Here is a 12,293-nt window from a genome sequence, read left to right on the forward strand (position 1 = left end):
AATATTGTTTATATTTATTTTTCAAGTATTGTGTTCTATATTTACATAGACTATTTGTAAAAATAGCAGTAAGTGGCCCATATTATATTTTACACACGACTCTATTTGAATCTCTTCCAAATGACTTTTGAGCTTCATAAATATTAACAGAGGGTATAAATAAGTTTGCGCACATCGACTTATTTTGAAGTTTGTCATCAGATTTCAGTCCGTCATTTCTAAAGCAACCCCAGTCACATATCTCAGGTGCAGGAGTATCTTCTGGTTGATGAGACCCTCAGGCCACCTCCCTGTGTCTGCATGGCCACGCCCCGGCTTTGATGCATCGACTCCGCCGCACTCCCGGCGGCCAACTCGCAGTCTGCGCAGGCCATCAGCTCGGCAGCACGTCCCAGCGCAACAGGTAAGGTCCCATCAGCGCCGCTGTGAACACAACACCGGCTCCGCTGTACACACGAATAAGTAGTGAATGCATGCAACTCTCTTCGCTTCTTGTAATTCCGTTCTTTTTAATCGTTGTTATTTGTACTGAAAATTTTGCATCTAGTTTATAAGATTCTTAATACATTGATGACGTGCTTACTTTTTTAACCTATGAATTTAGTTTTGCTGTCCATTTGGAATCACTTTTTATTTCATCAGTCATTTGAATTTTCTTGGCAGATTTTTGCGTATTTTTCATTGAAACGTTTAAAATTTTCTGCAGCTGAACTTCAATTTAATTTTTTGCACATATTAATGTTATTAACCTTCTGATATGTCAACAAATAATAATACTTTTACTACACATAGTCTTCTATTAGAATTAATTAAAATATTGTATATTATAATTATTAACCTGTTACTTTTGCTCCTACATGTAATAATAATATTGATATTAATATAGGAATAATAAGAGTGACACCTATCACTAAAGCTTCCTTAAATCTCACATTTTGTTTACTGCTGCCAGCAAGACAAGCATATTTTCTTACATTAGTATAAATAAAAGGAAATGTCTTTATTTATAATTCAATATTGCTATTTTTTGGCAATCAATAAAATAACTTTCAGTTGAATCCAGTAAAAATATGATACAATGTAATTTAGAAGTTCCAAGATTGATGTTTCAAAAATAATTTAGATGTTTTTCCCCCTATTACCATTAAAACAGTTTCCATATTTATTTTTTTATATGAACATCGAGCTTTTTATCACAACTTTCTGAAAAACAAAAAAACAAAACAATTAATCTGGATTTCCCTTTAATAAATAAATAAGTAAATTTATTTATATCTCATCATTTTCATTTTGATACTTCTTGCTGCTGTGTTGAATGTGTGGTCTGTGGCTCTCGTGAGAGCTCTTCTTTGTTTCTTTCTGTAAACCATTATAACAAACTGAGAATGAAAAAATTCAAACATTCCTTTGACATCTCTAGTAATTTCTTACTTTTCTTAGCTAAACTGAAGAAATGTAAAATATTTTATACCCTCTTTCAGATTGTATGTTGTACAAAGATGAATGAGCCTGCTGTACAAAAATTCAATGCATGTTCCTAATTTTGTATTTAAAAAAGGAGAGTTTTTGAATTACAAAGTGAGATAAGGGAATATAAAAATTTCAAAGGAGTTAAGAACGATAAAACTATGTATATATATTTAAATACTCTATGATGTGAAAAATGTTTTTGTTAATGCAACCCAATTTTCAATTATTTTCATCTTTAAATATTTGTCTTGCCCATTCATATTTTTTAACATTTGCAGTGTGACGATCGGCAGCGAACATGAACCTAAGTCTTCCTGACCAGACCATGCACAGCTCCAGTGAAAGATGCCTAGAGGACGACAAACCTGAGGTAATTTTGCCCTGCTTCCGTAGAAACATGTACGAAGATCCGCTGGCCGCCTACTCAAATGGATCCATCATCTCTCAGTTCCTCAGGAAGACGATTCACAACAAAAGGTCAATGGATGACAACCATTTTTACCTCTCTAATTCTGTGGCTGCTGCTGACTCTGGTCAAGAGGACCGGAGCAGCATCTCCTCCAAGGACAGCACAGTCGAGGCTGCTTCCCCAAGTGATCACGTCTCCACGGGAGTCAGCCCAGAAGGAGATCACCCTTTGTCCGATCACCTGCAAGCCAAGAGAGCGAGAGTGGAGAACATTATTCGAGTCATGGCTGGCTCTCCCAACAGCAGGCAGCACGGTGATGGGGAGCGGTGCGACACAGACGCCCGAGAAATGAGGGAGGCTAGAGAATCGTGCAGGGAAAACAAACGTAAGCAAAGGTTGCCTCAGCATCAGGAGCACAGTACCATGGGATGGCAGATGAACAGGAAGCCTGTAAGCAGATGCAATGATAACTGTAACACCAAGGAAGAGGAATGCCACAAGCTGAAAGAGCAGCTGCACAGCATGCAAAGGCTTCTGCGTCAACTTCAGGAAAAGTTTCTGCAAGTTTACAGCCAAGAAGATCCAGAATTTGTTGTGAGAGAAGCTGCAGGAGCTGACTCTGAGCATGACATCATAGGAAAAAGCACAGACGCATGCTACATAAGCCCCGAAGAGCATTTGGAGACAAATAACAGTACAGCAACGGCAAACTGTGATAACAGAATTAAAGCAGACAGTTACCCGATGCACCAAAGAGAAAGTCAGGACCTTCAGGAAACCTTGAAGCAGGAGCTCTCCAAAGCAGTTAATGATTGCATTGACAGGGTTTTCAAGAAGATGTTCTCTTCCACAGACATGGACATATCCCCACAGAAGCGTGTGTGTTCTACTCCAGAGATACAGATCAGCCTGTGTGCAGACAGGAAGAGCTTGGCCCCTGATCACTCACAAGCCGAAGAGATATCAAAATCCAGATCGTCAGAGCTCTGTGAGAGCTCGGAGGCTCAAACCTCACAGGACCAGACAGAAGCACTTTCACTAGTTGTTCGCAAGCCCCCAGTGACCCAAGTGAGCTCCGTCACTCCAACAGTGAAAAGGCCGTACCCCGTTCATCAAACGCCTTTCCAGTTCAGCTACACCCCCCCTCTCCACGAGAGCCACATCCTGGAGCACCTTCTCAAGTACGGACCCCACTCCAACTTTGGCACACTCCCCTGCATGCCCCCTTCAATGGACAGGACCTCCCCAGACTCGGTGGATCTGTCCTGGGATGCGGTTGCCATGAGATCCAAGGTGACATCCAGTCACTTCGGCCACCACCATCGACCGTCCTCCATGGGAGCGGTGGGAGTTGATAGTCTTTGTCTGCCCCATGTCAAGATGGAGAGCGGCGATCTGCAGAGCCTGGCTGAACGAAACCCCTACATGTCTCTCAATATATCCTTTGGTTCCAGAACATTGAACTAGAGCAGCTTTAAGTTTCTTGATTTACAGTGCCTTGCAAAGGTATTCACAATCTTTGAACCTTTTTGCATTTCCTCATATTACCACAATTTTCAAAAAATATTTAATGGCACCTTTTGTAATACACTTTAAAAAACAGTGTCTAAAATTAAAGTAACACAAGAGATAGATTTTAAATGAGAAAAAAAATAAACAACTACACACTGTTGCATTGATTCATATACAACCCACCTGAGTCAATACTTGCTCAGCTTTCTTTTAACTTCTGTCTCTATGACTTTAAGTTTCATAGAGACAGGCGTTTTCTATGAAGAAAAAGAAAAAGTTAGATTTACACTTTCTTATTTGTCAGAGCTCAAACTCTATCAAATCAGTTTAGAGTAGCTGTTAGCAGCAGATTCAAGTTAATTGGATTTAGGACTGGACCGGATGTCTTACGGTTTGCTTTCAACAATAGTTTTAATAATGATACTCTTCCATAAAGTTGGATTAGAGACAACCCATTGGGGCGACTGTGACTCAGTGGGTAGAGTCCTATAATCAGGAGGTTGTAAGTTTGATGTGCCCCTGGGCAAGACACTTGGCCAAAAGTTTATTATTGATCTGCATATTGGTGTATAAATGTGGGAGCATTTGTGAATGTGCTTTGAGTAGTAAAAATGACTGGAAAAACACTATACAAGTTTATTTAAAGGTTGAGTTGTCAATAGATTGACTTACCTGAGCCGTGGATCCCTGTAGCTCCTCCAGAGTTCCCTTTTTACTGCTTCTTTGATCAATTTTTGGTGCTTCTTTGATCACTTTTCTTCTTGCGCAGCCTGTCAGTTTGGTGCACTGCCATGTCTTGGTATGTTTTGCAGATGTGTCATACATTTTTAGTCTCAGATGATGGACTGAAGTGAACACTGTGTGATGTTCAAAGCTTCAGATTTTTTTTTAATAACCCATCTCTGCTTAAAGTTCTCCACCATATCCTCCTGGACCTGTCTGCTGTTTTCGCTGTTGGTCATGATGCTGTTTGTTCACTAAGGTTCCACAACAAACCTGTGAAACCATCACATAACAGCTGGATTTATTCTGAGATTTAATTGTAATCATTTGGAGAATATGAATTAATTAGGTGGCTTCTATAGAACATTGGTTCTACTGACTTATTGTGGGGAATCGCTGTTAAGAGGGTTTGAAAATAAATGCACACTGCATTTTTTTAAATTTCTATTTCTATATATATATATATATAAATGTGTTAATCACCTATAATTAACTCTCCTTCATTGTATTGTGATGTAATGTGAAAAATGTCAAGATGCAGAAATTTTTCTGTCAGGCACCAAGTAGAGCCTTATTTAATTTTTTTGTAAATTAAGCAAAAAATACAATCATAGTCATATCTTTGTTTTTTTAATGTGAATTATTGCAGTTACATTTGGAAAGCTACTTTTAAAAAAATAATTTCACCAAACGGCAAGGCTTTCTATCCACATATTATGTTTTACATGGTTGCAGTTTGGAGAGCTTGATGCCACCTCTTTACTTAGCAGAGCATATGTTAGAAAATTCCATATGCACAATATTTTCCCTTTATTTAGACCAGGCTTTCTATTCTTTTAGTGCATCCATTTGAACAATTGCTGGTCTAGGTTCACTTCAACGTGGGCAGTTCCAGCAACAAACTTCAAGGAGAATTTTCCCTTTGATCTTGCTAACCCCACAGAAAATTATAGCATCTTCTTTAATCTGAGCAGAGTAATGACTTTAAGTCTAGAGAAAGACAAATAAAAAGGAATACAAGGCTTTGATAAGAATTGCCGGGAACAAAAGCCAATTTTTCAAAGGCAGAGAAAGCTTCGGTCTCTGTTTCAGGAAGCATCAGTTTTTTTTTTTTTTCTCAGACTTGAAAAGGTGCAGGATCTATTTCTCCATCATCAGAGTGATAGGGGTGCTTCTAAAAGGTCACATGTGAGTGCTGGTGGAAACCACAAGTGCTTCTCAACCATAGCACTTGAGCTCTTGTCTTGAGCATTTGTTGTTGAATACATTTGATGGAAATTGAGAAGAAAGTAACAGAGTTAGTATTCTTATAGGACAGTAGAACATACTTGTTTTGCTTTTTTACTTGCATGATCATTTACATGAACTCCATGACCACTGTAAAATACATTTCTTAAAGTCTCCTCAAAAATAAAATACATTATCTTAAATATAATCCCAGAGGTGATGAGTTTGGTGTATGGTCGTATTGCCAAGGATTTAGAGCGGTATATTGCGTGGTGTCTCTTAGGATTCACTTTATCTTTACAGTGCAAAGAGCTCTGCTCCTCTTTGAACAATGCCACATAAATCTTTCATCCATACTTCCTTATTTCAAAGGCATGGTTCCCTTATAAATGTGAGGTGTTGTGACCCGATAAGAGATATTATGACCTAAAGGCAGTGGACTACATAGGAAATGGTCAGAAGCACCTCCAGGAGAAGAACTTCTGATAGAATTGCATATGTTGTATTTGCATTGTTTAATCAACTACATTGAATTCAGCACTCACCTTGATTAGATCTGTAACAATCATGATATGTTAATTTTGAGTTACAACTATCACAGTATAATAGAATAAACATCAAAATTAGTGTTAAGTTTAAAACAAAACAATACAATTTAATCAATTTTATTTAAAACAGCCATTTCAATAAATATTCCAACTGCCTTTTGGTCATTTCAGTTCAGAATAAGCTTAATTTTTAAATGCTCTTTTTTGAACACAAAGACAATTCTAACAATCTGTTTTTATCTGGATATTTAATCAGGTTATATCTGCGTGAATGGCTTATCAGCTCTAGTGTTAAAGCAGAGTAGCTTCAAGAAGAGTTGTCAGATACTGAAAGCTGCTGTTTTATAACCTAAACTTTCTTCAATTTATAAACAGCGTCATGACGCTGTGCGTTCTCTAATGTTGTCTATCAAACCTCAGAGGCCTTCGCAGAAAATCTGGATTTATGCTGAAATTAAATTGTACTAATTTAGATTAACGAACTAATTGCGTGACGTAGATATTAATTACTTTATTTATTGCCTAGATAACTTTCAAATTAGATTTTTAGTTATGGGTATAATAGTGATGGGACTTAAACACATATGAACAATACAAATTTTCATGTTTCTTTATTTGTTGAAATGTTAAATGTCAAAATTATTCACTGCTTTGTATCGGTCAATCATAAAATACCGTATATAAAAGACACGGAAGCTTCTTTTTTGTATCTTGTTAAAATAAAGGATAGAGGCAGAAATACTTTTTTGTCAGCATGTAGATTGTATGGTCTACATGCTGACACTTTGGCCACTTTATTTAATAAAAAAAATAGCAACATATGCTGTCTGAAAATCCCCCTCCCCACTTGTATCTAACAATCAGTATCTTCTTTCAAAACATTTCAACACAAGCTGTCTTAACTTCTAGGCATGAAGTGCTTGGCTCTCTAATTAAAAATCCCTAATCTAATTTGTAATTCTGTTTTGCCAATAAGCGCAAGTTAGGGTCATTATTGACTTCCAAGTTAATGCCGAGCTGTTCTTTAGCGAAATCCAATTTGGCCCAAGATGGAGGCAACACGATCCTCTGGTCCACTATCACTTTGCGCCGGGTCCTGACGTTGACTTTAATTGTGGGTTTTCCTTAACACCAACTTGAACATCCAGGAGGGGCTCACTCCGAGTCATCTGAAGAAGGCAAAGCTCATGTTCTTCTACACCCGCTACCCAAGCTCCAACGTGCTGAAAACCTTCTTCCCTGACGTCAAGGTAAAATGGTTACAAGTAGAGAAAAAAATAGATATACAGAATTGTTGTCCTGCTATTTAACCTCCAGTGTCTACCTGTCAGTGTGTGTTTGTGATAGAAATAATCAGCAGTGTATTGGAGGAGAGAGACAAAAAGCGCAGAGGGTTTAAATAACAAAGCCGCTGATCTGCTAGTTTGTCCTGGGGACAGAGGGAGATACAGGGGCATTCTCTCTTGGAAAAAAAGCCTCTCCAGTCAGCAAATGGAGTGACAAAGGACTCTCTAGGCAAGGGATTGCTATTGAGTGTCAACACAGAGTTGGTATTAGAGAACTTTGCAGATGCAACGAGGCGGTGATCTAGTACTAAACACAACATCCTGTGTGTGTTTTTTTTTTTTAGGCCTTTTTGATATTTTCTTTTAGTTTTCTGTCATCTTCAGTTGTTTTTTTCTTTTTTTATTTTACCTGGACCATCTCCTTCAAATCTCCTCAAAAACATCTTCCAGCCATCTCATCCATTACCAATTCCATCTCATCTTTGGGATCTTTGAGCTGACACGGGCCCCTGTTTCTCAGTCTGCGCTGACCCTCGGGTCAGAAGGGGGGGATGCTGCTGGTGCTGCTGGTGCTGCAGCCCTGCGAACGTCTCCTCCTTGCTTGCAATCCAGTGGTGGGAAGTGGCAACGGACAAAAGGGCACATAATCCCAGTGTCTGATTCCATCCTATCAGCCGAGTCAATGAGAGGGAAGCTTCCTTCTGTCCTTATGTGCTGCTGCTTTCTCATCCGCCACAGCAGACAGAAGAAGCGTCTTTGATGCCTGCCCAGCCCTTAGGCATTTTTTTTTCTTGTCTTTCTGGATGATGAGATAGAATAACAAGACTAATGTCAAGACTGAGTTTAAAAACACAACCCTGACAGATGTTGTTTCATTCATTGGTGGGAAAAGATCAGAGCAATTAATATTACACCCTGACTGATCGTTTGGTGGCATGTTGTCCTCAAAGTACGGTGAATCTAATAAGTGTGCAAACCTATGCTCACGACTTTTGTATACAATTTGAAAAATGTTTTACACATTTAATCTGTACAAGTAAGCTACAAGATTTTAGGGCGTACAATCCAATTTATTTTGCAGCATTAAATTTTAGTGGGCCACATTCCAACTGCAAAGACTTGTTAGCGCAAGACTTTCTGTTGCAGCGTAGTCAAATGAATTTATTACTTCATCCCCCAATTTATTTTTCTTTTTTTTATTTCCCAGTTCAATCGCTGCATCACCTCTCAGCTGATCAAGTGGTTCAGTAACTTCAGGGAGTTCTACTACATCCAGATGGAGAAGTTTGCACGTCAGGCCATCGCTGAAGGCGTCCGCGATGCCAAAGATATTACAGTCAGCAGGGACTCTGAGCTCTTCCGGGCACTGAACATGCACTACAACAAAGCCAACGATTTCCATGTAGGTGTCACTTACACGTCATCACACAGTTATGTTGTGGTTTCTCTTGTATGACTGATTAAGGATAAAGAAAGTTTTATTGTCCAATTTTTTTTTTCTTCTACAAAATATTATATAGTGGTTAGCATCCCTAGAGTGAAACTTAAAGGTTAAATCTTGGTTGAGGCTTTTGCATTTGGATGTATAATTTCTCTGGTACATTTACATCCTTTTCACAGTCCTGAAACATGAGAACTGAAGATTCTGAATATATGTGTCATTATGTCAGCATGGATATTTGTCTTATTTGTCCCTCTGTTGTCTCTGGGAGAGACCAGAGACTTCGCTGGATCTGTGTAACATCACCCACTGTGACTTTAAAGCACAGAAAATGGTTGGACGATGCAACGTGTGACATAGTACATGTGACCAAACATGTACACATGGATCAAATAGCAACACAATGTAGAGAACGATTATGAAGTGGAAGGAGAAATATACAAATAAATTTAGTAGTGTGAGGCAAGAATCTACATTTCCCATTGAATATTTTATGAATATCCACTTTTTACTGCAAGACAGCTGCAAGTCCTCTGGAACATGTTTTTACTGTCTTTACACATAAAAGGACTGAAATTTCAAAACAAGCTTGGAATCTACTTCATGAACATGCATTGATCTAAAACCACTCCATAACTCTGGCTGTATATTTAGTTTCCAGTCGCAGCTTCTGAAAGTTTTCTTTTCTTTCAAGAATAACCTTCTTCTCTTCCATTAAGGTCAGATTGTAGATGACATGACTAGCTGTCCTGTTTTTGATGTAGATCCTGCAGGTATCCCTGAAGGCAATTAGTTGCAATGGATTTTAAGCTGTGTTATATTGGAGAAAGCAAAGACATACCACATTTTTCAGAGTTTTACTAGTAAAAAATATTTAAACATATTTATCCCATTCCTCCCACTTCAATTGGTTACTGATGACTGGAGCAAATCCGACCAACTTTATGTTGGTCTGTAACTTAAATTTTCAAAAATAAATTATAGTTTGTTTCTGTGAAAAGGTTCAAGGAATAGAAACATAAATCAGTCTTTATTGCATTGGTTGCATGTCTGTGCATGTTTGACTGTGTTGCTGACCTATTTGTGTCACACTGCACCTGTGGCTCGCCAGCCTTTATTGGCATTATCTAAACTCCAGAGTGACGCTTTATCAAACTGTGGGAAGAGGAAGCCACAAAATCCTGCTAAAACAACTCAGGATTAGAGAACCCGCACGCCTGAGTGGGGCAGAGATTGCTACTGATGCGGAATGCTGAGAAAGATGCTGTGGATTCCGAGGGAGAAGGCTGTGTGGTGGGAAAGGGATGGGAGCGTTTTCTTTACCTTGAGACCAAGACATTCCTTTCCCAGGGATGCTTTTGTGTCAGGAGATGAGGGGAAAGAAAAATAACTTCTGCAAACAATTGTTGTCTGAACTGACAAGCGGATGGGAAACAAGTGCTGAGTTGACGTTTTCTCCCTTCATCCTTTGCGCCTAAAGGATGAAGGGAGAATGGATTGTGTTGTAGTAAAACAATTTGTTTTACTCATCATTAACCATGCTTTAATCAGGATACACACACTTAGATCTATATACATTTTCAATATTTTCACAATTTAATTGGAAAAGGTGTGGCTTGCAAATACATTCAGTCCCTCGAAATTAATATTTTGTACCTTTACATGGCATAATAGCTGCAAAAATCTAAAATAATCTGGTACATCGAGAGGTTGAAAGTCTTTTCATTCCTCTGAAGCTCAGTCAGATTGAATAGAGAGTGCCTGTGAATGTCATTTTTCAAGTGCTGATGCAGGCTTTCACTTGGATTTTGCTATGGACTTTGATTGGGCCTCTCTATACACTTTGCTCTATTTTAAAACATTATATTATTGGTATCGTCTGCCTTACTATCAAGCCTTTTTCAGCTTTTAACTGGTTTTCTTCAAGGATACCCCTGTATGTAGCTCCCTCCAGGTTTCCTGCCCTTGCAGAAAAGGAGAATCTATATGGCATGATGCTGCAACCATTTTCAGAGTGATGTACAACATGTTAATCCTCCTTCATTGTGAATATCTGCAGCTCCTCCAGAGTCACAATAGCCATTTAGTCTTACATACATACTGTCAATTAAATGAACCCTGAAAGCAGTATATTGGCCTGGATTTTTATTTATGGGTGTCAGAGTGACGAGCTAATATATTTCTATTATTTATTGCTTTGTTTAGTTGCTTAAAGCTTCAAATAAACTCTTAGACCTTAATGGTAGTTACTTTGGGTTCAAGAAAACAAGAATTTATAATGAAAGAGACTTAGAATTGAAGGTTAATGATTGCTGTGTTGCTTTTGTAGTATCTGTTCAGAGAACAAAGAGAAAAGCTCCCTTTCATCAGCTTGAGTGTTTGAAGAAATGCTCTACAGGTCCTCATTTCACATATTTAGGAGAAGCAAATATGAATCCGTTTTGTAGCAAAGCTTTACATAAAAGCTTCTTCAACACTGAGATCCACTCATAATTTAACCTGATTTGGTTTTGTTTTCTAGGTTCCCGACAGGTTCCTGGAGGTCGCTGAAATCACCCTTCATGAGTTTTACAACGCCATCTCTGCCACCAAAGATTCAGACTCCTCATGGAAAAAGGCAATTTACAAGGTGATCTGTAAGCTGGACAGCGAAATCCCAGAGGAGTTCAAGACATCCTCCTACTTATAGATTTGTGTTTTGGAAAATTGTACAGATGAATTTTGAATTGTTACTAGATGGTATTAGTTAATTTCTTGTGGTGTAATTTAGTGAGGTGAAATATAGTTTAGAAGCAATTTCAGAGGAAATGGATCCCTGATGTGAAATGTTATGCTCTGGTTTCTTAAAATTAGAAAATTTTAAAACAAAGATAATGTTTGGTTTTTTGTTTGTGTGTTTGTAGCTGTGTAAACATAATGCAAAGATGTAATCATTCATTATGTAGATTTTTACCAGTCAATATGGAGAACTGTTTGGTTTTAATTTTATTCCAAAGCTCTGCATCTTCTGTAAAGCAACATAAAGTGCTGATTTTCTGTTGCATAATTTATTAATGTTCTGTCTGTACATTATTAGCCCGTCTGTTTAGTGTTTTATTGATTAAATGAAAATGATGTGTGAAGGTAAAACTCTTGTCTTGTAAAGAACAATCATATTTCGCAAACAGGCATTTTACTGGATGATTTTACTGAAATAAAAAATGCACTAAGTTATAAAGCAAAAACAATGCTATAGTTTTATTTTGAGAAATATTCAGATGAGCACATATTTACATGTTTTATTTTTTGCCTGAAAAGGCGTGACGTGTGCCGCTGCCGTTCCCCTAAGGTGCCTCTAATCCACGTCCAACAGCCAGCTGTTAAACATTCCCCGAACTATGCCGTCCACATTGTTCACTGGAGCCAATTCAAGTCAACTTTCTAAGGCCTGCATTCATTGTGCGGCCGCTGCGGATGTGGATGGCCGCCATGTCTTAAAAACAGCCACAATGCATTCCCTCCTCATGACTAATGCCTGAGGTGACCTCATATCACAGTTGTGCCACCAAAGCAAAATTCCAGAACCCCAATGATTCTTTCTTCCAGGCTCCGGCTTGTTTGAAACCCACACTAAAGTTAAGCAGCAACATAGAACAGTTTTTTTTTTCTTACATGAAAAATATGCTTTTCTAGACTCA

The 12,293-nt window shown here is 38.2% G+C and overlaps 1 protein-coding gene across 1 annotated transcript; it reads left to right on the top strand.

The window, feature by feature from the left end:
- Nucleotides 1-375: 375 nt before the first annotated feature.
- prox2 (prospero homeobox 2) lies at nucleotides 376-11,800 on the top strand. The gene is made up of 5 exons (XM_055038712.1): nucleotides 376-403; nucleotides 1,749-3,316; nucleotides 7,032-7,139; nucleotides 8,383-8,577; nucleotides 11,138-11,800. The coding sequence occupies exons 2-5, from the start codon at nucleotides 1,769-1,771 to the stop codon at nucleotides 11,303-11,305; spliced, it is 2,019 nt and encodes a 672-aa protein (XP_054894687.1). The 5' UTR covers nucleotides 376-403; nucleotides 1,749-1,768; the 3' UTR covers nucleotides 11,306-11,800.
- The last annotated feature ends 493 nt before the right edge of the window (nucleotides 11,801-12,293 follow it).

This window comes from Poeciliopsis prolifica, unplaced genomic scaffold, assembly GCF_027474105.1.
Source record: "Poeciliopsis prolifica strain line A6 unplaced genomic scaffold, Auburn_PproV2 SCAFFOLD013, whole genome shotgun sequence".
Classification (NCBI taxonomy): Eukaryota; Metazoa; Chordata; class Actinopteri; order Cyprinodontiformes; family Poeciliidae; genus Poeciliopsis; species Poeciliopsis prolifica.

What these genes read in the sequence shown, in the direction of transcription:
- prox2 (XM_055038712.1), top strand. Translation starts at nt 1,769, where the DNA reads ATGAACCTAAGTCTTCCTGACCAGACCATGCACAGCTCCAGTGAAAGA. An exon ending in ACCCCTACATGTCTCTCAAT is followed by an intron (nt 3,317 to 7,031) that starts ATATCCTTTGGT and finishes ACCAACTTGAAC; the next exon opens with ATCCAGGAGGGGCTCACTCC. An exon ending in CCTTCTTCCCTGACGTCAAG is followed by an intron (nt 7,140 to 8,382) that starts GTAAAATGGTTA and finishes TTTATTTCCCAG; the next exon opens with TTCAATCGCTGCATCACCTC.